Below are 23,818 nucleotides of genomic sequence, written 5' to 3'. Positions count from 1 at the left end.
TCAGAAGACACAGCAGGGAGAGCCACTTAGAAAACCTTTATTATTTCTGCAGATGAATTGGCCCCTTGAAGTCTTACTCTGTCGGGGAGGGTGTCTTGGGAACTGATGGGAGGTCCTGTGTCATAGCTTCCACATACCACATAGGCAGGAAGGCATAGGGTGCATCCCGATGTACAGACACTGTGACTGGGCCACCAGGCTCCCAGGAGAAGAGGTGGACAAGCCTGGGGGCAGACGGGAGAGTGAGTTGAGGGTCAGAGACTGAGCTCCTGGGATCCAGAGGGGGTGCACAGAGCTGAATGCCTCACCTGGAGTCATCCTGGACAACTGTGCTCTGGGCAAAGCTAAGGAAGGCAGCACAGAAGTTCATGCACACAGAGGGATTCCAGCCATCACGGTCATTCTGGAGTGGACAAAGGAGGAGGAGGCAGAAGACTAGTGGTGAGGATGGGTTGGAAGAAGGGGAAGGCAGACTGCAGCCCTGGATGTTGGACCCGTGGTCTTGGTGCATGGGGTAGGCAAATATAAGTGGGAACTGTGATGTCATTGTCTTACCCTGACATGTTCAAACATCTCCATGGTAGGAAATGTCTTGAGAGAACAGACGAAACCCTCTGGGTTACGAAAGCCAGCAACAACTTTTGGGACTCCTGGGAGGAATGACTGAGCCCACCATTTCAGAAGCTTGTGTCTGACAGGAAAGGCAAGGGGTCAGTGGGACCCTCTCCACCCTCTGTTCCTCCCTTTAGGCCTTATCCTCCCCAGTCCCCTTCCCAGTCCTTGCTCTGCCCACCCCATCCTGAACCTGTAGAAGCTCCTCCACTGTCCAGGGCTGTACATCTCCTTGGAGGTCTTGAGCTCCACATAACAGGTGGGGGGCTGTGTAGATGGGGCCTGGGGGTCTGTGCAGTCTACCTCCCCGGAAAAGAGCAGAGGGTGGTTTCCCAGGCGGCCGCGTAGCACAGAGCAGAAGGCGACGTTGGTGTTAACCTCCCCAGAGGGGTCTGGGGAGCCTCCCGGTTTGTCTGCACAAGGAGAGAAGCAGCAGCAGGGGTGGGGGCATCTCAATCTCTGGGGAAGGGGAAAGGGGCCACTGAGTAGGGGCAACTCTCACCTGCACACATATACTGCTCAAACTTGTACCCCATGTACATAAGCTCTCGGAGAAGGGGTGGCCGAGCAAGCCTCTGAGCTCGAGCAGCTGGGGTCTCCACTTCACTCAGGTACAGTGTCCCCTGGAACCTGGAGGCTGCCAACTGCCAGCCTTCCTGCCGCTCATATGGTGTTGTCAGCAACTTTGTCAAGTGTCCCCGCCATGTCACTATGGCCCCTGCCAGCCAGCCTGGACCTCTGAGAGGGAAGAGTTAAGAGACCAAAGGTCTGACGCAGCATTAGCTCAGCTCATTTCCCCAAGAATCTAAAGACTGATTCCTGTTCCAGCTTTTGCCTTCCTAACTTTAGAAGGTACATTTAAGTCTCCAGATCTACTCTTGGTTATCTCACCCCTCCAGCTGGCCTCGGTGTTCCAGGAGCCAGCGTAGCAAGTGGTCCAGCCCCTCTCGGACCTCCTCATCCCGGGGCAGATATCGATCAGGGTATCCATCTCTCAGGTCAAATTCAGGGCCTGGACCATTGGTGGGGGGTGGGCTGTAGTAGCGGAGGGCTCGGGCATCTCCATGGTATTGGCGTTGTGCATCCAGAGAGAAGCAGCCTAGTTCAGAAGGGCGCCGGTAGAAAGGAAAGGGTCCAGAGTAGAGTGCAGGCTCTGTGGGTAGTGAGGATGTGGAATAGGCAAGTTTGTTCCGAGGTTCAGTTATCTCTAACTTTTCTGTTCTTCTCTTGGTCCCTCTGGGCTCCATAAAGTCCTAAGAGGGAAAAAGAGTGGGTCAGGACAAAGTGAGCTTCCAGACTACCAGATTTTGGCCTTGAAACTTGCAGGCCCCAGCCCCTCAAAGCCAGCCCACCTTTTTCTTTGCCCTATCCCCCAGGTTCTTTAAATGCAGTGAGGTCAGGAAGGAATCTGGACTCAGATGAAATATCTGGTTACCTTAGAGTCCCCAACCTTGTCTTCCGCAAGGCTATGACGTCAGGGGGGCATATCAGAAGAAGAGCAATGCAAAATTGTTTTATTTTTTTCTTTGCTTCCAATGATGCAACGATCCCACTGCGGTGCCAGACAAATCCTGGAGGGGGTGGAGCGGGTGTGGGTAGCAGTGAGATTTACACCAGGAAATTGAGCCCAACGTGGCCACCGGTGAGGCTTAGAGCCATCTAACTGTTCCGGGACATGAGCGCTCTCGGCCAGAGCCAATCAGCGGCAGGCATAGGGCAGCTGCCCCGCGGAAGTGGTGCTGGTATCCGCCTCTCCTGGCAAAGGGCAAGACAAGTGGGACCCTTACGTCATCACGTTGTTTAAACCTTGGGGATAAGATCTCCATAGACTCCCAGAAAGGTCTACGTCACTACTCTGCGCCGGAAGACCCTGTTTCCACAAGCTCTTCCCTCAATTTCTGCCGCTTCCCCGGTACCTTAAAGTCCGGGGATATGAGCCGGAAGAGACACCGCTTGGCCCCGGAGACTTTTGCATTGAAGAAGCGGCGGGAGCGAGGGCCTGTAGAAGCGGATCCTTTGAGGGGTGAATCAGGTAGGCGTGGCAGCCCCGGGGCGGGGCTGTAGACCTAATTGGGAGGGACCTCACTTCCACTAGCCAGGTGTTTGGGGGAGACCTGCACCCCTATAGTTGTCCCTCAGCCCCACTTAATTCTGTCTCAATGTCCCTGTCTCCCCAATCAGGGTCTGCGCGCGCGGCGGTCGAGAAGCTAGTGCAGCTGTTTCCGAGAGGTCTGTTCGAGGATGCGCTGCCTCCTATCGTGCTGAGAAGCCAAGTGTACAGCCTCTTGCCGGACCGGACCGTGGCCGACCGGCAACTGGTGAGGGGCGTCAGGGCCACCACCGGAGGCCCCTTCCCTGCCTTGTGGGCACTCGCGAAGGCCAGCGTCAGACAGATCCTCAGTCGGTTCACCAGCCATCCAGCAAGCATTAGGCCAAATCAAGAAGACAGAAAAGTGAAACTTTTAGGGAAGCAGTCGTGGGGCATTCATAGTACGAGCGTCCATCTCTAGGAATGCAGGCATACATCAGATCACAACAGGCTTGGTCTGTTTAGTGGTGCTATTTCAGTCTTATAATGAAGGCGTTGAGCTAGTAGAGCATGTTAAACAGGAGAGAGAATGGCGTATTGGGTGTATTGGAGGTAGTGCCATGCCTAGAAAGCTATTGCATCTGAGAACTGGGGAAGGCCTAACCTAGGGAAGTGTGGAAGGTAGGGGGAGTGTGAGTGAGGCTTTGTGGAGAGTGATGAAGAGGGAGGAATTCATGGTAATTCCCAGGTGTTCCAGATGGTTGGCGGAGTGAATACAGGAGGAGCACATTGAGCTTTGGGGAGCATATGATGCATTTAATTTTGTACAAGTTGAGTTGGAGTGTTTGTGGATCATCCAAAGTTGTTGGAGAGAATTTGGAGCCAGTAATAATAGAATTAAAAGTCATAGAGGTATGGATAGTGGGTTCAGAACATGGATGTGAGTGAGATCCAGTAGGAAAAGGGAGTGATTTTTTACAATGTTTGGAAGGTGGTGAAAGCAGTAGCTATTTCTTGCCAGAAAAATGCCTCTACAACAGACACACACATGCACACACAGTATTATGTATGATTTGTGGGGGAGTGTTTCACAGTTCCTCTGAGATCCAAGGTTAAAGACCCCAGGTTTAGAGTGTAAGATACTAGGGCCATATCCACAATGCTGGCAACACCATTATTTAGGGCAATGTTACTCAATGTAATACTATATGGCCTTATTTCTACCCAGACGATTCTGGGCTGCTAATTCAGAAATTAGAGGTTCTGGGATTTACCCAAGGTTAATGAATTAAGATATCTTGTAGGAGTGGGATGAAGGGATGTAGGAATCTACAATTTTAAATTACTGCTTCAGGTGATTCTTAATTTGCCTTAAAAATTGAGACCTACTAATGTAAGAGAAAAATAGAGGAAGAGAAATCTGTGAAAGAGGCTGAGAAGGAATTGCCAGTTAAGAAAAACCCAGGAAGAGGTCTAATGTGAAAGTAAAGAGGTATTCAATGGGGCTGGGGATGTGGCTCAAGCGGTAGCGCGCTGGCCTGGCATGAGTGCCCCCGGCACCACATACAAAACAAGGATGTTGTGTCCGCCGATAACTAAAGAATAAATATTGAAATTCTCTCTCTCTCTCCCTCTCTCTTTAAAAAAAAAGAGGTATTCAAGGAGGTTGGAGTAGTTGGTGGTGTTAAAACCTGGAACTCAAAGAATTTTCTCTGAAGAGGTCCAGTAAAATAAAAGCTGAAATCTCTCCATTGGAGTTAGCTAGTCACAAAAGGAAAGAAGAAAAGGAGAATGGAGACTTGTACAGTCTGATGAGAAAGCAGGTCAGATGGAACTAATTCTTTAAAAAGTATTTGTGATTTTTAGCCAGATGTAGTGGTGACTCGGGAGGCTGAGGCAGGAGAATTGCAAGTTTGAGGACAGCCTTGGCAACTTAAGAAGACCTTGTCTTAAAATAAAAAATCAAAAGGACTAGGAATGTAAATCAGTGGTAGAATGCCCCTGGGTTCAATCCCTAGTACCACACACACACACACAAAGTATTGTTGTTTTTAATTTATTTGTGTTAGCTTACATCTTTTATATTTTGAAAGAGTTTTAAAAATTACACAAAAGAAAATATAAATGTACACAGAGAATTTACAGAATGTTTATAAAGAAATACCTTGCCACCACCTAGGTCAAACTATAAAACATGGCCAATATTGTACATATCTTTCTCTGACCAAAATTCTTTACATCCTTGGGAGTTGGGAGTTGACCACCATTCAAACTGCTATAATTGTTACCTTGGTGTTCTTTATATCACCTGTGTACGTATTCATAAATAACTGGCTTAATTTCCATCCCCCCCCCCTTGTTTCACTCCTAGGGATTGAACCCAGGTGCCAATTTGAGGCCAGCTTCAGCCACTAAACAAGACCCTATCTCAAAATAAAAAATGACAAATGACTGTGGTAAAGTAACCCGAGTTCAATCCCTAATACCAACACAAAAGTAAATAAGTAAATAAACAAACAAATAAATAAAAGTGGATAGTCTTATTTTTACATAGAGTAGTTGTATGCATTGATAGGATACAATATGACTTATTTGATCCATGTATACAGTGTGTAATCATCATATTAGATAATGATCATTTTCTTCTTCATTTATAATTTTGTGTTGAAAACTTTCCAGTTCTTCTTTTCTAGTTCTTTATAAAATTGTTTTCTATATTATAGTTATCCTACCATGCTATAGAACAGTTATTCTGTTTACCTAACTGTATTTTGATAGCCATTATAAAAGATTGTCTTTTTGATAATTCCGCTATAAAAGTCTTGGTATGTTTCATTTGTTTCTTTTTTTTGTTTCCTGTGGGCCCAGTTATTTTTGGCCATGTGTTGGACAGATTTGATTTAGATTAGCAAATGCTCTCCATGTCCCACTCTCACTGTGAGTTCTTGTTTCTGCTTAAATATTATATTAGGTCTGGTAATTTTTGTTATCTTTTGATCTCTTTAGTGTTTAAACAATTTTAAAATAATATTTAGTATTTTAGTTAATTTCCGAGTAGTTGTTTCGTTCTTACTATATTCCTATAGACAGGAATTCTAGTTTTTTTTTTATTTTGTTGTTGTTATTATCTTTAATACTGGGAATTGAATTCAGAAAAACTCTACCACTGTGCTGTATCCCCTGTCCAGCTCTTTTTAATTTTTTTAATAGCTTTTTTATTTATTAATTTTTTTTTAATGTGGTGCTGAGGATTGAACCCAGTGCCTCATCGTGCTAGGCAAGTGCTCTACCTTAGCCACAACCCCAACCCTATTTTAAAATTTTGAGAAAGGGTCTTGCTAAGTTACCCAAGCTGGCCTCAAACTTGTGTTCCTTCTGACTCAGCCTCTGGAGGAGCTGGGACTACAGGCATGTACCACTGCACCTGGCTATTTTTACTTGTTTTAAACATTTTATCCAATACTTCTCCCCACCTTCTGCCATCTGATATCTAGACTGTGGATTTCTTGAGGGAAGGGCCTGTGTCTTAATCACTGTTTTATCTCACTGCTTGGCATAGAACTGGTCTTCGAAAATATATATTTTTTCACAGACAAGTGATAAGACAGGTGACTGGGAAGGTGGGTAACTAGTTGAAAAAGGCTGCTTGGTGTACCACCTGATTATATCCCCACACATTAAAATTCCCCAATTCTGGCAAACAAAGACTCCCTGCCCCATTGTGCCCAGAGTATAACAACATCTTACCCTGAAATCCTTTTTTTCATTTCTATCTCTGTGGAAACAGAAGGAACTTCAAGAGCAGGGAGAAATCAGAATCATCCAGCTGGGCTTTGACTTGGATGCCCATGGAATTATCTTCACTGAAGACTACAGGACCAGAGTATGTGTAGCTGTGTATGTTTGTGTCATGAGCAGGGGAGGGTAAGGAAATTGAGGAATGAAAAAATGATTTCCCTTATCCCATGTCCCATCAAGAGGCTTAGGGATCTGGTAAGTGGTAAAATGAGGGAGAGGGAATAAAGAAGGAGAGGAGGAGGAGGGGAAGGAAGAGGAGTGGAGGAAGATCTTGAGTAAGAGGGAAATCAGGAAGAGAAATGCTGTCCTGGGAATGGAGATGGGTGGAGGGTAGGACTAGCCCATGTCTCTCGCCTTTGGTTCTAGGTCCTCAAGGCTTGTGATGGCCGACCGTACGCTGGGGCAGTACAGAAATTTCTGGCCTCCGTGCTTCCAGCCTGTGGGGACCTTAGTTTTCAGCAGGAACAAATGACACAGACCTTTGGCTTCAGGGATCCAGAGATCACGTGAGATTTGTAGGACCAACAGTCAAGCATCTGGTACCTCCCTGCCTTCTTCCAGTCCCATCCAACATATCTTTTTCTTCCTAGTAAACCTGCCAAAAAAGGCTGACTCTTTTATGTAATAAAATGATCTAAGTTTGTGCTCTTTCTTTCAAGAGAGGAGGCCTATCTTAACTTGGGGCTTTCGAAAGAACTCCAGACCAGAATTCAGGAGAGCTGAGTGACTTGACAAATACATGAGGGGGTTGGCAGAAACTATAGCTGTCTGATTTTATTCATGCTGGATCTAAGAGGATAGAGAATGGTATTAAATAACAGGAAAAGAATGGGCAGAAGGCAGTTCAGTATGGACAGTTGATTAAGCAAGGGCACAAAAACCTTAAATAGCATGCATGGTCCAAGCAGACACCTGCGCCAGGTTGGGTTTTCTTATCTGGTCCCTGTTGCATGATTCCCCATGTTTCTGGAAACTTGGTGCCCAAACATAAACAGATGGGGAGGACATATGGTTCTCAGAGTCCAGGCCATGTCTCTTCTGACTTCCCCCTGCTGTAGGCACCTGGTAAAGGCCGGAGTCTTCACTGTCCGTGATGCTGGGAGCTGGTGGCTAGCTGTACCTGGAGCTGGGAGATTCATCAAGTACTTTGTTAAAGGTAACTTGTCTGCAACCAAGCCCTCAACCTCTCAAGAACATCCTTTGGTGGCTCCTCAGGCCTCTAGGCTTTATTCACCTTTTCTCTTTCCTGTACCACCTCTTCTCCAGGACGCCAGGCAGTCCTTGGCATGGTCCGGAAGGCCAAGTACCGGGAGCTTCTCCTGTCGGAGCTCTTGGGTCGGCGGGCACCTGCCACAGTGCGACTTGGCCTTGCCTACCATGTACATGACCTCATTGGAGCCCAGCTGGTCGACTGGTGAGTCTTGCCCCTGGCCTGGGAGATGAAAGAGCAATGACCCAAGGTTGGATTTCTTCCCAACACAAGCTTAATTCACTATTGAAGCCCAATTTCTCTCCATTTTCTCTGGGACCCAGGAACACCCCTTACCAAGTTGAGTTCTTCTCATACCTTGGGCCTACACTGTTGGCTTTAGTCTTATCTTTCTCTTGTATAGTGTCTCCACCACTTCTGGAACCATCCTTCGCCTGCCAGAAACGTGAGGATTCTGCTTGTCATTGCACATCTCCCAGAGTGGGGTGAGGGTCCTGGGGATCCTGCCCAACAATGACTGATCCAGGGTCACCTTGGGAAGGCCTGGAAGCCAGGAATGCTGCCGTGTATGTTGCTGAGGTTCAAGCTTGGGTTCTTTCTTGTGGTAGGCTCTAGGCAATATTTATCTGCCCTTCCACGAATCTGGAGCCAGAAACTGTGCCAAGGCCACCATGGCCATTGCCTATCAGGAAAGAAGGTGCTATTGTTCTATGTTGGGACAGGAAGGTGGGATTGCTGGGGAGGCTGGGGAAAGAGGGGTCTTGTGCCCTATGTGTTGGATTGAAACTGCTAAATAAAATACTCTGCTTTCTGATATTTTCTGGATGTCCTTTATTTTGTGTGACGTGATTGGGTGTCTTATTTTGGGGTAGAGATAGGTAAAGCCAACCTTAGTTCTGAGGTTTTCTCCATTGCTCAGAGAGAACAAGGGTTAACTCTGGTATTCAGGCCAGTTCTCCCTGTAGGGTGGTGAGGTTGCACCCCATCTCTTAAACCACAGGCTTTCTGTTAGGGCCTACAGAATGTGAAAGGCTGTAGAGGTTCAGTTTGTGTCAGGGTAAAAGTAAGAGGCAAGGGTCTTAGAAGCCTATCCTTGTTTTGTTAGGTGTGTACATCTAGGCCACATTGGGCCCTCGCAGGCTCATGAAACGTGAGCACAATTACATGTGTACACACACAGGTATACCCAGTTAGAGGGCAGTGCCCAGGCACCAGGATGAGGAGGGTTAATAGGGAAGGCAAGATCCATCTCTAGTCCAAGATTTCTCCAGATTTCCTCAGACCCTGGTGTCCTGGCTGCCCCCAGTCCCCAACCCCCCACACCTGGGCCTGGGGCCAGTTGCATTTCTTGACTGTCACGTGGTTTCCCGGCTTAGCTGGGGTAAGGGAGGAGCAACATCCAGAGTCAACTCTGCCCTGAACCCTAAGTTGACCAGAAGGGAACAGACAGACAGGCAGACCTGACTCCTCTTGGATTCTCCAGCCATGAGGCTCCTCTGGGGGCTGATCTGGGCGTCCAGCTTCTTTGTCTTGTCTCTGCAGAAGCCTAGGTACTAAAGGCAATCAATATGCTGGGTGCTTGGGTGGAGGCACGGCTGGTGATAGAACCCAATTCCGGAGTGAGGGAGAGCTGGTGTGGAAGGGTCAGGGTCAAGTCTGTGACACCCCTCTCCTCAGGTTGCTTCTGTTCTCGCCTTCTGTGGTTCATCTGGGGGTCCCCCTGTCAGTGGGGGTGCAGCTCCAGGATGCCCCCCGGGGACAGGTAGTGAAAGGATCACTTTTCCTGAGAAATCCAAGCCGAAATAATCACCGCTGCTCCCCAAAGGAGGACTTTACCCTCAGCTCAGAAAAAGACTTTGTGCTCCTCAGTCTCCAGGTAACTGGCTCCCATCCTCTACTGCTGTTTCTGGGGGCCTCCCCAATGTTCCCCTCTATAATCTTGCCAATGACTGGCTTCTTCACTGGCTTTCCTTCCTCTCTTCCCACCTCAGTGGTCTCCTTCCTGTTGCTGTGTTGTTCTCTCTGATATTTTTCTCTGTGTCTGTCTCTGACCTGCTCCTTCTCCTTCTTCTGACAGATCCCCCTGAATAATGCAAAGAGTTGTGGCCTCTTTGAACTACGTAGAAGCCCTGAGGTCCAGCTAGTGGCCCAGTCATCATGGCTGAAGGACTCCCTGTCTAGAACAACAGATATTCAGGGTGTTAACCTGCTCTTCTCCTCTCGTCGGGGACACCTTTTTTTGCAGACTGACCAGCCCATTTACAACCCTGGCCAACGGGGTAAGCACAGGCCTCAGGCCCTCTACTTTAACTCCCTCCCAACCCACTCAGGACATGTTTGGTTCCCCTTAATGTGAGGTAACCTGAAAGAAAGCGCCATTGGGCCTTTCCCTCCCTTTGGGCCTACCCTCCCTTTGCACACAGACTCCTGCTCATCTCTCATTCTGCATTCCCAGTTCGGTACCGGGTCTTGTCACTGGATCAAAAGATGCGCCCATCCACTGACACCCTCACGATCATGGTTGAGGTGAGTCCCCTGACTGGCCTTCAGACCCTGGCTGCCGATGTGACTTCCCACATGAGACCACTTCTATTCCCCTTGTAGAATTCTTTTGGCCTCCGTGTGCTCAAGAAGGAGGTCCGCGTTCCTTCACCCATCTTCCAGGATGACTTCACGATTCCAGACATCTCAGAGTGAGCTACCCCCACCTGGGAGTTATCCCCGTCTACACCACTCCAATTCCCATTTCCTTTTGGGCTGTCCACCTTCAACATGGTCACATCCCAAATGCCCTGGCCCTGGGCCTCCTGAGCCTCTGGTTTATCCCCTTAGACCTACTCCTAGGGAACCAGGCTGCTGGCTCTCTGTGGTTCTCCTGCATAAGTGAGTTGAGTCCCTTCCTTGTCCATCCTCAGACCAGGGACCTGGAAGATCTCAGCCCGATTCTCAGACAGTCTGGAATCCAACAGAAGCACCCTGTTTGAGGTGAAGAAATATGGTGAGTGCCGGAGATATGAAGGACAGGTAGCTTCTTTCAAGAAGGAAAAAAGGGGTAGAAGAGAGATGGTGGGACAGGGCAGGACCAGGGAGGTATGGGCACTACAGACCAGAGGGGAGGGGGTCTTAGAAGGGTACTTTCACTAGGGTATGACCTGCTTACCCCTTTGTTCTGGGTCAGTCCTTCCCAATTTTGAGGTGAAGATCACCCCTGGAAAGCCCTACATCCTGACTGCACCTGGCCATCTTGGCGAAATTGAATTAGATATCCAGGCCAGGTAACAGCCCCTGCTCCTGCCGGGTCCTGTTCCCATGTAGAATGAACAGGGTATAGAGCCCCGCTTCCTTCCTTCCCAGATTATTATTTCTACCAGGCCTCAGCCTACCTTCTTCCTCTTCTCCCTTTGGTAATAGGTACATCTATGGGAAGCCAGTGCAGGGGGTAGCATATGTGCGCTTTGCCCTCCAGGATGAGGATGGTAAGAAGACTTTCCTCCGGGGGCTGGAGACTCAGAACAAGGTAGGAAAGAGGTGGGGAGAGGTGGGGAGCAGAGAAGTGGAGAACTCCAGTCTTACCCCATGTCCTGTTTTTTTACTCCATGCCCTAGTTGGTGGAAGGCCAGAGTCATATTTCCCTCTCAAAGGATAAGGTCCAGGGTACCCTGGAGAAGCTTAATATTGGTATTGCTGACCTCCAAGGACTACGTCTGTATGTTGCAGCAGCCATCATTGAGTCTCCAGGTAGGTGACTCCCCAGTAAAATCTAGCCCCTTGTCTCTGACCTCTGAGCTGACTGTATTAATCATCATCCCATCATCCTAACCACTACCTGAGAGAGTCAGCTTATAAATACAGATTTGTTTTGGCTCATGGTTTTGGAGATTCCAGGTCATGATCAGTTGGCCCCTTTACTTTGGGCTTGTGGTGAGGCAGCGCCTCCTGGTAGGAGTGTATGTTGAAGCAAAACTGCTCTATTCATGGCTGGGAAGCAAAAGAAAGGAAGAGTAAGGGTCCTGGGTCCCACTATCACCTTTGAGGGTGTGCCCCCAATAACCTGAAGTCTTCCTACTAGGCCTCACCTTATTAAGGTCCCACCACCTCCCACTATTGCCACACTGGGGACCAGTCCTTTTCCATATGGACCTTTGAGGGACATTCAAGATCCGAATTATAACACTGATCGTGTTCTCTAGCACCTGCACCACCCCGGACTTCTGCTACCTCATATCAGGCCTAAAGACAGGAAAGACCCAGAAGACCTGTCTTTTTCCAACTTTGTCTTTGCATGGGTCTGCCCCTTTCCCCATCTTGGTTTATTTATTTATTGTTTTGCTCATTTGTTCATCAGCTCACTCATCCAGCGCACCTCTGTGTGCAGGTCCTTTGTTGGGCCTCAGCAAATGGAGATGAATACTGTTCAGCCTGGGTGCTAAGGAGCTCATTGTCTTAGGGGGCATGCTCAAGCTGTCCCCTCACCTTCCCATTCCTCTTTCCCAGAGCTCTGTCCTCCACATTCTCACTGCCATTTGTCTTGCAGGAGGGGAGTTGGAGGAGGCAGAGCTTACATCCTGGCGTTTTGTGTCATCTGCCTTCTCCTTGGATCTTAGCAAGACCAAGCGACACCTTGTACCTGGGGCCCCCTTCCTACTGCAGGTTGCTCCTGGGGAGGGAGGATTGGCTGGGAGTGAGTGTTGGTCAGGAGGGTCCTGTGTCTTGCTGACCACTCCCTTTTACCAGCCCCTTTCACCCCCACGTAGGCCCTGGTCCGTGAAATGTCAGGCTCCCCAGCTTCTGGCATTCCTGTAAAAGTTTCTGCCACTTTGTCTTCTGAGTCAGTTTCTAAAATTCAAGATTTTCAACAAAACACAGATGGGACTGGCCACGTCAGCATTCCCATCGTTGTCCCGAAGACTATCACAGAACTGCAGCTCTTGGTAGGGCTCCCCTGTCCCTTGGGGACAGTGGGGGAGGAAAGGAAGTGTCCACTGCCCAACTTGAGAGGAGTGGGGTACATGGGTTCTTGCCATTGACCCTGTCCTGACCTGTCCCTCTCTCCAGGTGTCTGCAGGCTCCCTCTATCCAGCCACAGCCAGGCTCACTGTGCGAGCCCCACCTTCAGGAGGTTCTGGCTTTCTGTCTATTGAGCGGCTGGATCCTCGACCCCCTCGTGTAGGGGACACTCTCAACTTGAACCTGCAAGCCATGGGCATCAGTGGGGACACCTTCTCTCATTACTACTACATGGTGTGCATAGCTGGGGAGTAGAGGAGGGCAGGGTGCAGGGAACAGCACCCTGGACAGGTTGGGTGCAGCTTCAAGGGTGGGGATGTTCAATGAAGAGGAAACCACTCTTGTCCTCTTCTTCGTGACCCAGATCCTATCCCGGGGAGAGATCGTGTCTGTGAATCGAGAAGACAGGAGGGCCCTGACCTCGGTCTCTGTGTTTGTGGACCATCGCCTGGCACCCTCCTTCTACTTCGTGGCCTTCTATTATCATCGAGGCCTCCCAGTGGCCAACTCCCTGCGAGTGGATGTCCAGGCTGAGGCCTGCGAGGGCAAGGTGACTGGGGTTGGAAGAGGTGTTGTGTGTTAATGGGATTAAGAAAGGAAGACAGGGTGATTGCTAGAAGGGCATGGATTTAGTTTGGGTACAGTGAGGTTGTATGGGATTGAAAGAAGCTCTCCCTACTCTGACTGCCCCCACCGCCCATCTCTGCCAGCTGGAACTGAACCTGGATGGCGCCAAGGACTATCGTAATGGGGAGAATGTAAAGCTGCATCTGCAAACAGATTCTCAAGCCCTGGTGGCCCTGGGAGCTGTGGACACAGCTCTGTATGCTGTGGGTGGCAGGTCCTACAAGCCCTTGGACATGAGCAAGGTTTGTTGAGCCCTCTCCCCTGTCTTTTTGCCCCCTATGGCTCTTTCCCCTGCTTCCCTGAGCCCAAGTACTGAGCTCAGTTCCTAGATCACACTTGAGCTCCTAACAGACCCTTCCCATTCTTCTCCCAGGTCTTGGACCTTGTCCATTTCTCCTCTTGGCCCCTGCTCTCTATTTTCCCGCTCTATATCTCTTTCATATTTGTCCATGTCCTGCCCTCTTGCTCATAGCCGAGTGGCTGATCTTGCCCCCCAGACACTCTCGCCTCCAGTTTCCTGCTTTTTCTTACCAGGTCTTTGAAGTTATGAATAGCTATGACCTTGGGTGTGGTGCTGGAGGTGGGGACAGTGCCCTTCAGGTGTTCCAGGCAGCGGGTCTGGCCTTTTCTGATGGAGAGAAGTTGACGTCCGTTAGAAAGAGTGAGAACAGTGGTGGAAAGAGAGTGGGTGAGGGGAAGATGAGGAAGGAGGAAGGGCCTGTGGGGTCAAGGAAGAAGAGGGGCAGGAGGGATGGGCAGGGGAAGGGGAGGAGAGGAGAGGCAGGACTTGACTGTAGACTTGCTCTCTACCAGGTCTGAGCTGTCCCAAGGAGAATAAAATCCGGAAAAAGAGAAATGTGAACTTCCAAAAGGCATTTAGTGAGAAGTGTGAGTTGGGGGCACCCATGAAGCAACTTAAGCTGTCCACTTGTTTCTGGATCAGGGTAGGGATCTCTTTGCCCTTTTACTCCTCAGTGAGCCAGTAGGTGGTATGTGGGACCAAGAAACCAAGTTGTGGGGTTGAAGTAACTGGGTTGGTGGCTGTCTCCCCACATTTATGTTCTCGAGGCAAGTCCTTGTGGGTCTAGGGGTTGGGATGGGGGCTGAGGCGTGTCTGTTTTGGTCCCTTGCTCTTACCCTCACCTGGCCTGCAGTGGGCCAGTATTCTTCACCTGAAGCCAAGCGCTGCTGTCAGGATGGGCTGACACGGCTACCCATGGCACGCTCCTGTGAGCAGCGAGTAGCTCGTGTGTTGCAGCTGGCCTGCCGGGAGCCCTTCCTGTCCTGCTGCCAGTTTGCTGAGAGCCTGCGCAAGAAGAACAGGACAAGGGGCCAGGTGGGCCTCGCCCGAGGTGAGGGGCTAGGTGGGGTGGGGGACAGGCAGTGGTGCCTGGAAGGGCAGAAGGGTCCCTCCTCACTCCCATCCCCCATGGCCCCCAGCCCTGGAGGTCCTGCAGGAAGAGGAACTGATGCATGAAGATGATATTGTGGTGCGCAGCTTCTTCCCAGAGAACTGGCTCTGGAGAGTGGAGACAGTGGACCGTTCCAAAATGTGAGGACCTGGGGGACCTTGCTTTTTCTCTGGGTTAGGTCTAGGACCAGCCCTGGGTGTGACAGGGCTTCTCCACCTCTCCTGCTAGATTGTCATTGTGGCTCCCTGACTCTCTGACCACGTGGGAGATCCATGGCGTGAGCTTGTCCAAAAGCACAGGTAAGGTTGCCCTGCCTGGGCCTCAGGCTGCCTTTCTCCCATTTCTCTTTGACCCAGGCACCCTGCTTAACCCTTTGCTCTCAGTAGAAGAAGGGGTTCCAGGGATCTGGGGAAGTCTCTATTAGCATGCACCTGGGTTGATCCTGAGAGAAGGGGCAGGCTAATGGCAGAGCTAGGTCATACCCTGCTCTCCACTGACCTCTGCTCCCCAAATTCCCCATCCATCAGGTTTGTGTGTGGCTAAACCAGTCCATCTCCGAGTGTTCCGCGAGTTCCACCTGCACCTCCGCCTGCCCGTCTCTGTCCGCCGCTTTGAGCAACTTGAGCTGCGGCCTGTCCTCTATAACTACCTGGATAAAAACTTGACTGTGAGGCCCCTTGGGAGCCTGAGCACATGGGGGTGGGTGGGGGAACCAGGGACAGGTGGGGATGGAAACCCTAACTGGTCTGGGGCTCTGGCCATCCCCATTTTGTTGCCCCCAGGTGAGCGTCCATGTGTCCCCAGTGGAGGGGCTGTGCCTGGCTGGGGGTGGAGGGCTGGCCCAGCAGGTGCTAGTGCCTGCAGGCTCTGCCCGGCCCGTTGCCTTCTCTATGGTGCCCATGGCAGCTGCTGCTATGTCCCTGAAGGTGGTGGCTCGAGGATCCTTTGAATTCCCTGTAGGGGATGCAGTGTCCAAGGTTCTGCAAATTGAGGTGAATGGAGCAACCCCTGAATCCAAGTCCCTGGACTCCCAGATTTATCCCCCATCCTCAGTTCATCCTCTGCTGTCCAGACCAGTGTTCTTATACCCAAAACCAATGTCTTGTTCCACTTACATCTTCTATTGTTGTGACCTAACACTCCCTGAAGTTGGAACAGTCCCAGGGGAGTTTGCAGTGGGGGAGGGGGAAGGCTATAGACCTATCTGATGTCTCACAGCCATGTTTCTCCGAGACAGAAGGAAGGGGCCATCCACAGGGAGGAGATTGTCTATGAACTCAACCCCCTGGGTGAGTGACCCCTACCCCAGTCATCAGTTTCCTAAGGAGATTGTGGGGTGATAGGGATGTGGATAGAAGGACCGACTGCTAACTTCTCCCATCTTCCCAGACCACCGAGGCCGGAGCTTGGAAATTCCTGGCAACTCTGATCCAAATATTATCCCTGATGGAGATTTCAGCAGCATCGTGAGAGTTACAGGTGGGGGTGACCTTCAGTCCCTTCCTAATGGGTCCACATGTGAAGCCTGTGGATCCCTGTTTTGACCCTAAGACCCACTCTCATCCTCAACCCTCTCTCTCTTCGTAGCCTCGGATCCATTGGAGACCCTTGGCTCTGGGGGGGCCTTATCCCCAGGGGGCCTGGCCGCCCTCCTGAGGCTTCCCTATGGCTGTGCTGAACAAACCATGATCTACTTGGCTCCCACACTGGCAGCCTCCCACTATCTGGACAAGACAGAACAATGGAGCAAACTGCCCCCTGAGACCAAGGATCGTGCCGTGGATCTGATCCAGAAAGGTTCTGGGTGCAGGGTCAAGCAGGACTAGGGGTTGGGAGGGCAAGTAATGGAAGATGGGCAGCCCAGAAGGCTAGAGAGGGGAAGCAGGGGGAAGCATGGCCTCGGGCACAAACAGTGGAAGAATGTGTGACACCTTAGCAGCCCCCTCTCCTCTCTAAGGCTACATGCGAATCCAGCAGTTTCGGAAGACAGATGGTTCCTTTGGGGCTTGGTTACACAGGGACAGCAGCACCTGGTGAGATTGGAAGGGGGCCCTGGAGGTTGAATAATCAGATACCCGGGGAAGTGGATCTGTGTCTCCAGAGGGAACGCTCCTATCCCCATCTGTCCCTTCCTTCCCACTAGGCTCACAGCCTTTGTGCTGAAGGTTCTAAGTTTGGCTCAGGAGCAGGTGGGCGGCTCACCTGAAAAACTGCAGGAGACAGCCAGTTGGTTGCTGTCCCAGCAACAGGCAGATGGCTCATTCCAGGACCCATGTCCAGTTATCCACAGGGCCATGCAGGTGTGGATGTGCTGGGAGGCTGGGCCAAGGAGCACCTCCAGCAAAAACTGTCTCTGCCTCTTTCCCTCCTGAATGACATCTTCTTTTCTCCCCTCTCTAGGGGGGTTTGGTGGGAAATGATGAGACTGTGGCTCTTACTGCTTTCGTGGTCATTGCCCTTCAGCATGGGCTGGCCATCTTCCAGGACCAGAGTGCACAGCAATTGAAGCAGAGAGTGGTAAGGACACCTATGGGTTTTCCCATCACTGGAACCCAGGCATTCAGACCCAGTTCTCCCAGGAGTCCAGACCTTCCTCCTTGCTTTCTTCCAGGAAACCTCCATCTCAAAGGCAAACTCATTCTTGGGGGAGAAAGCAAGTGCTGGGCTCCTGGGTGCCCATGCAGCTGCCATCACAGCCTATGCCCTAACTCTGTCCAAGGCTTCCCAGAACCTGCAGGATGTTGCCCACAACAACCTTATGGCCATGGCCCAGGAGACTGGTGGTAAGGACAAGGGAGTTCTAGCAGTGACTCTGTTGGCTTGCGGGGGGAGGATGGTCCTTGTGATACCTGGATATATCTAGAAAGAGAGAGAATGGAGACCCTGAGAAGGAATTAAAGCATAAGCAGGGAGGATTTGGGAATAGAATCAGGAAAGCCTGACAGAAAGGAGTCAGAGGGCAGGTAACTGGGATCCTCTCCCTGTCTGTTGCCCTATTTGCCTGTGGGTCTCCCTTCTTTTCCAGATTACCTGTACTGGGGCTCAGTCACTGGTTCTCAGAACAATGTCGTGTCACCCACCCTGGCTCCTCGCAGTCCAACAGACCCCATGCCCCAGGCCCCAGCCCTGTGGATTGAAACCACAGCCTATGGCCTGTTGCACCTGCTGCTTCGAGAGGGCAAAGCAGAGCTGGCCAACCAGGTGGCATCCTGGCTCACCCATCAGGGCAGCTTCCAAGGGGGATTCCGCAGCACTCAGGTAGGAGTTGCCATGGGCTCTGGGGCTGGCTAGTCCTGAGACCAAGTGCTGAGTCCTACCTGGCCTAACCTCCTCAGGACACGGTGATTGCGCTGGATGCCCTGTCTGCATACTGGATCGCTGCCCACACCACTGAGGAGCGGGGACTTAATGTGACTCTCAGTTCCATAGGCCGCAGTGGGTTCAAATCCTATGTGCTTCAGCTGAACAACCACCAAATTAAAGGGATAGAGGAGGAGCTGCAGGTGAACACACTCACGCCTGGGTTGCCATGAAAACGGCCAGTCTAGAAGCCATCCCCACTGTCACCCTTCAGGAATCCCTGTGGCCCTCTTCCAGAGGTCCTCCTAGGAAGATTTTCTGTCTGTGTCACCAAACTTCTGAGCTTTGCTTTTCTCAGCTATAAATCATATATATGCCGAGTCTGTCCCACATGGTTTTAGGAGGCTCAAGTGAGAGAACACATACAAAGGTGGAGACTTTTAGAAATGTGAGGTGGGATATTTTAAGGGACGAGGTAAATTATTAGAGCAACAAACTGATTTCCGTCTGTCCTTCTGATGTCTGTTTCTCTTTTTTGTTCCTGAAAGTTTTCCCTGAGCAACAAGATTGATGTGAAAGTGGGAGGAAACAGCAAGGGAACCTTGAAGGTAAGGCTGACGGTGCAAGTGCCCGGTCAGGGGAGAGGCAGAGCCCACAGAAAAGGGAGGAGCTGGTTGTGAGGGGTCCCTAGGGGCTGAACTTATAGTCAGGGGGAAGAAGAAGCCACCTCAGGGTTGGTGTCCCCTGTTTCCATCCTGGGCCTTTCCGTTTTGCTCTGGTCTCCGCCTTTTCTGGGCATTTGTCATTTCCTTTATCTTTTTATCTTGTTCCCAGCCAAGGTTCTATCTCCTGATCCAGAGGCTCAACACATTCCACAGTACCTCAGACATAGCAGGTCTCAAACCCCTTCTTTCTCCTATGTCCCTTATCTGAGTGATGGGATCCCCTTCTGCCCAGGAGCCCAGCCACCACTCTAGATGCCATCTAGAAGTACCCAGAGCATCTCCTTATAGACTCTATAACTCCTGCTCTGCTCCCCTGCTGTCTAGGGCCTTTTCACTTGTGTCCTAGAGCCCTTGTCACTTATGTCCTAGAGCCCTTGTTAAGATGGTCTTGGCCCTTCCTCCCATTTCTCCACTCTGATCCATTGTCCACATAGCAACGAGACTGACCTGAAAACACCAGTCAGATTCACCTAGAAAAAATGTCACACTGGGGTCCCTGCCTACCTTTCTGGCCAGACCACACATCCACACAGCTCTCCCTGCATATATGCACTCCCTCTGCTCCCTGTTCCATAGAACAAGCTCATTCTCCTCCTTCTAGCCTCAGCCAGAACCCTTTCCTGAGCTTTCCGTTCCAGCCTCCTGTGTGCCTTCTAGAGCGCTGACCTCCTTGGGCAGCCCTGCATCATCATCTCTGTCTCATGTCGTACCCAGCAGCCCATCTGGTGTCCACTTATGGTTGGACCATTAAGATGGGCTAGGGCTTTAGACCCCTCAGCCCAAGGTGATGCCCTTAGGTCTGTACCCCAAGCATCGTATGTCCTCTCTCTGCCCCTTGCTGAGCCAGGTCCTGCGTACCTACAATGTCCTGGACATGAAGAACACAACCTGCAAGGACCTTCAGATTGAGGTGTCAGTCATAGGCCATGTAGACTACACAAGTGAGTGTTGGAGTGGGGAGTCCTTGGGCCCTGAGGGGCTGATGTAGGGCTGAGTGGCTTCCCAGCCATTTCTCACCATGCTGCCCTGTGCAGGGGAAGCAAATGAGGATTATGAAGATTATGAGTATGAGGAATTTCCAGCCAGTGATGACCCAGGTGCCTATACCCAGCCTGTGACACCCCTGCAGCTGTTTGAGGGACGGAGGAACCGCCGTAGGAGGGAGGTGCCCAAGGTGGCAGAGGAACAGGAATCCAGAGTGCAGTATACTGTGTGCATCTGGTGCGTGCTGGGAGCTGCACAGACCATGTTGGGTGCAACCACTGGGCCAGGAGAATGGGGGTGGGACAGAAGCTGGGGCTGCGCATCTGGAACAGAGTAACATGGAACCTAAGCATCAGGCCACATTTCTCCACAGGCGAAATGGCAAGGTGGGGCTGTCTGGCATGGCCATTGCGGATATTACTCTTCTGAGTGGATTCCATGCTCTGCGGGCTGACCTAGAGAAGGTATGGTCAGCTACCCAGACCATTCCTCTCTGCCCTCAGGAACCCTGCTCCATCCCTGTAGTACCACCAGATGCTAAGCCCTGGCTTGTTTGAGGCCTAGGACTACTGACCTGAAACTGTCTCCCCTTCTCCACAGCTGACCTCCCTCTCTGACCGTTATGTGAGTCACTTTGAGACGGATGGACCCCATGTCTTACTGTACTTTGACTCGGTGAGTGGGGAGGGGTGATACAGGAAGGGAATTGATGGCACTGGGATTACTGAATCTGTTATGAAGATTCAGGGGCAGCTGTGTCAGCAGCTCTTGAGAACCTAGAATGTAAGCAGGGAGCCAGGACAAAAATGAGACCCACATGAGCCACAGCAGAATTAGAGGCAGTCTTCTTAGGTTATGGCAGATAACAGAGGCCCTAGTTATATTGGTAACGAGGACAAGGCTGTCAGGAGTGTGGCTTGAGGGCAGTTAGAGTGCCTTGGAGGACAAGTCCTGCCACAATCCCAATGCAAGAATGGTACTGAAAGTCCAGTTTGAGAATCATCAACCTGGAAAGGTTTGTTGGGAGTCAGGGATAGAGAAACCCTTAAGATTACAAAGGAGGGAAGAAGGTGGGCTCAGGCCTAGGAAGGAAAAGAGAAAAAAGGATTTTCCAGATGGAACCAGAGACAGTGTCAGAAGCTTACTCTCAGTTTAGGGAGTCTTGCAGAGAATGTGTCCATAATTTAAGACTGCAGAGGGATTGGGACAAATAGTACTGGGGCAAGGTCACCATAAGTACAGTAAAGTTTATCAGAGACCTTGGGGATCAGTTTTTAGAGTTCTGGTGGCCGGAAGGTAAGAGAATGTGAAGGATGGTAGAGATAAGATCAATAGCAATGGAATATAAACAGGCCAAGTAAAGGCAGCCGGAAGCCTGCAGGCTGGGGAGTGATTCCCTGACCTTCCTTCCCCACCCGGTGCCAGGTCCCCACCTCCCGGGAGTGTGTGGGCTTTGGAGCTGTGCAGGAGGTGGCCGTGGGGCTGGTGCAGCCAGCTAGCGCCGTCCTATATGACTACTACAGCCCTGGTGAGCACTTGGGGACCACGTGGCATTTGGGGAGGTTTGGGTCAGCACCCTTATTTGGGATGCCAGGAACCAGCAGAGTGAAAGGTGGAAGGGGGCTCCCTGAGATGGGGAGGTGTGGAGGAGGGACATGTGCCTTAACTCCACTCTTTGTTTTTCTCCAGAGCACAAATGTTCTGTGTTTTATGGGGCACCAACTAAGAGCAAACTTCTGTCCACGTTGTGTTCTGCTGATGTCTGCCAGTGTGCTGAAGGTAAGAGGCAAGGTCTGGGCTAGGGCTGGGAAGATGAGCTGATGGGGCAAATGCACCCCTCATCTGGGCCTTCCACCTCAGGGAAATGCCCTCGACAGCGTCGCGCCCTGGAGCGGGGGCTGCAGGATGAGGATGGTTATAGGATGAAGTTTGCCTGCTACTATCCCCGTGTGGAATATGGTTAGTCTTTTCCCTCAGGGACCAGCTGTCTTGGTATCTCTGGATTTTCTGTTCCTCTCACAGGCCCATGTGTGGCCTCTTTGCTGTCTGGGGTCTCTCAGCCTCGGCTGACCAACCTGCCTTCCCTTCCCCTCACCCTTGCCTAGGCTTCCAGGTTCATGTTCTCCGAGAAGATAGCAGAACTGCTTTCCGCCTCTTTGAAACCAGGATCACCCAAGTCCTGCACTTCAGTAGGAAGGGAGCCAAAGAGGCGGGCAACTGGGGGAGGCAGGGAGGTTTAGGTGTGGGGTCTGGCCAGCTGGAATCATGAAAGTTCAGACTGAGCACACGTTCTTAGCAACCTGGGCTTGCCTATAAGTGGGGAGTAATAGCACATGCCTATCAGGCACAGTAAGGGTTAAATGATAGCTGTGCAGAGCCCTGTGCTGCCCTTGGCCTTCCCTACCTCTCTAATGGCTCTTGCACATATTATCCCTTCAGCCAAGGATTCCAAGGCTGCTGCTGGTCAGACCCGCAACTTCCTGGTTCGAGCTTCTTGCCGCCTTCGCTTGGAGCCTGAGAAAGAATATTTGATCATGGGTCTGGATGGGGCCACATATGACCTCAAAGGAGAGTGAGTTATCTGGTCCCTTCTGTCTTGTTTTCCTCACATCGATGACCTTCCTTAGGGAACACTTCCCTGGCACCCATCCCTGTCCCTCAGAAGCCAAGGCCTTATGCTCTCTATTCTGCATGCCCATCCTCCTGACCTCTGCTGACAGCCCCTTTGTTCCCTGCAGCCCCCAATACCTGCTGGACTCAAATAGCTGGATTGAAGAAATGCCCTCTGAACGCCTGTGCCGGAGCACCCGCCAGCGGGCAGCCTGTGCCCAGCTCAGTGACTTCCTCCAGGAGTATGGCACCCAGGGGTGCCAAGTGTGAGGGCTTCTCCTCTCTGCTTCCCAGGTGGAGCCTGAGCTGGAGAAAGGTGACGCTTGGCAGTGCAGCAACTCCTTGGCCTCTGAACACAGCCAGGGACAGGGTCACAATAAAGCCTTTTGCCAAAGTGTCAGTGTGTATCTCTAGGATTGAGAGCAGCTGCCATTCTGGGTTCTGGGGGGCCAAGGCCAGATTTGTATAATCTTGGACTCTCAGAGCCTGGGGACCCTTGGACTGGCCACCTCTGCCAGAACCCACCCTGATGATGACTCACTAGGCCTTAGTACATCATGGGACCACCTCAAGCAGAACTGTGACCCAACAGCCTGTTCCTCAAGGACCAGAGTGTACCCCGAGATGTTCCCAAGGAGCTCCATCGCCCAATGTCATCAGTCACCTGGGCCTTGGGCAGGGTTTGTGCTCAGTTGACACATCACCTCTTGCCAGATGAGCTGTGTCCAGTCCCGTGTTCCTACTCTGACCTTGTGCAGTTGGCAGTCCTGGGGTCTGTTGAATTTAGCTGAGTCCTGGTCTGTTGAAATCTTGTTGACCCTTGATCCTGTTATCAATAGCATTAGGTATCTTAAGTTGTGCAATCCGATGATGATGTCTTCATCTGGACACTGATTTTAAACAAGCCCAAAGGCTAACTATGATGTATTTGTTAATACTCTGAAGGAAATGATTATTCTACTGGGGCCAACCCACTCTACTCTGTTTGCCTAGCTTTCTCCCACTTTGGTTGCACCCTTGGGATCTTAAGCAGTGACCTTAGAAATCTACCCAGGGGAATTTACTGAGATCAGTTTTGATGCCAGCTGAGACAGTCCAGCAGCCCACCATTCAATCATTCAACAGAAATTCACAGAACTCTAATTCCATGCCATGCCCTGTGCCAGATGCCAGAAATATAGCCATCTGTTCCTCCTGTGCCAGAGCACCCACCAGTGTGCAGCCTGTGGCCAGTTCACTGTTGGAGGAAGCAGAAATGAGAATGAACACTCCCCATCCTTTGAAAAGTGTGATGTCAGGGAGCAGTGTGGTCCTGTGGGGCATCCAATCCAGTAAAGGAGAGTGCCAGAGGACCAGGGAAGGCTTCCTAGAAGAGGTGACACAGAAATTATGTTCCGAAGGTTGAGAAGGAGTGCATGTCATTCATCATATTTGGGAGTTGGAGTTGGGGTGGAGATGTCCACCAGTGTGTCAGCTTTCTACATCAGTCTCTTTTCAAATGGAG

The 23,818-nt window shown here is 51.0% G+C and overlaps 3 protein-coding genes across 3 annotated transcripts; 2 read left to right on the top strand and 1 right to left on the bottom strand.

The window, feature by feature from the left end:
* Positions 1-27: 27 nt before the first annotated feature.
* Positions 28-2,286, bottom strand: Dxo (decapping exoribonuclease). Its single transcript, XM_026415385.2, has 7 exons — positions 2,048-2,286; positions 1,504-1,865; positions 1,115-1,350; positions 806-1,025; positions 556-691; positions 309-403; positions 28-224 (listed from the first exon to the last, which is right to left on the bottom strand). Exons 2-7 carry the CDS (start codon positions 1,857-1,859, stop codon positions 74-76), a joined length of 1,194 nt encoding a protein of 397 aa, XP_026271170.1. The 5' UTR covers positions 1,860-1,865; positions 2,048-2,286; the 3' UTR covers positions 28-73.
* A 169-nt stretch (positions 2,287-2,455) lies between these two features.
* On the top strand, positions 2,456-8,443 carry Whr1 (winged helix repair factor 1). The gene is made up of 7 exons (XM_026415389.2): positions 2,456-2,644; positions 2,794-2,930; positions 6,429-6,524; positions 6,806-6,945; positions 7,498-7,595; positions 7,706-7,853; positions 8,053-8,443. Exons 1-7 carry the CDS (start codon positions 2,545-2,547, stop codon positions 8,096-8,098), a joined length of 765 nt encoding a protein of 254 aa, XP_026271174.2. The 5' UTR covers positions 2,456-2,544; the 3' UTR covers positions 8,099-8,443.
* A 650-nt stretch (positions 8,444-9,093) lies between these two features.
* C4a (complement C4A (Chido/Rodgers blood group)) lies at positions 9,094-22,705 on the top strand. The gene is made up of 41 exons (XM_026415338.2): positions 9,094-9,199; positions 9,327-9,525; positions 9,727-9,928; positions 10,105-10,175; positions 10,254-10,342; positions 10,565-10,647; positions 10,828-10,924; positions 11,061-11,166; positions 11,255-11,387; positions 12,184-12,299; positions 12,404-12,580; positions 12,705-12,890; positions 13,021-13,206; positions 13,367-13,525; positions 13,818-13,944; positions 14,097-14,171; positions 14,438-14,635; positions 14,724-14,835; positions 14,924-14,994; positions 15,223-15,362; positions 15,478-15,687; positions 15,933-15,984; positions 16,085-16,174; positions 16,283-16,492; positions 16,653-16,728; positions 16,839-16,995; positions 17,096-17,212; positions 17,307-17,478; positions 17,721-17,953; positions 18,031-18,198; positions 18,544-18,603; positions 19,568-19,661; positions 19,755-19,941; positions 20,078-20,168; positions 20,305-20,379; positions 21,130-21,232; positions 21,394-21,483; positions 21,565-21,663; positions 21,810-21,893; positions 22,144-22,276; positions 22,443-22,705. Exons 1-41 carry the CDS (start codon positions 9,135-9,137, stop codon positions 22,582-22,584), a joined length of 5,235 nt encoding a protein of 1,744 aa, XP_026271123.2. The 5' UTR covers positions 9,094-9,134; the 3' UTR covers positions 22,585-22,705.
* The last annotated feature ends 1,113 nt before the right edge of the window (positions 22,706-23,818 follow it).

Source organism: Urocitellus parryii, chromosome 8 (assembly GCF_045843805.1).
Source record: "Urocitellus parryii isolate mUroPar1 chromosome 8, mUroPar1.hap1, whole genome shotgun sequence".
NCBI lineage: Eukaryota > Metazoa > Chordata > Mammalia > Rodentia > Sciuridae > Urocitellus > Urocitellus parryii.
Note: the sequence above shows the minus strand (reverse complement) of the source record. Positions and strands in the feature narration are given on the sequence as shown.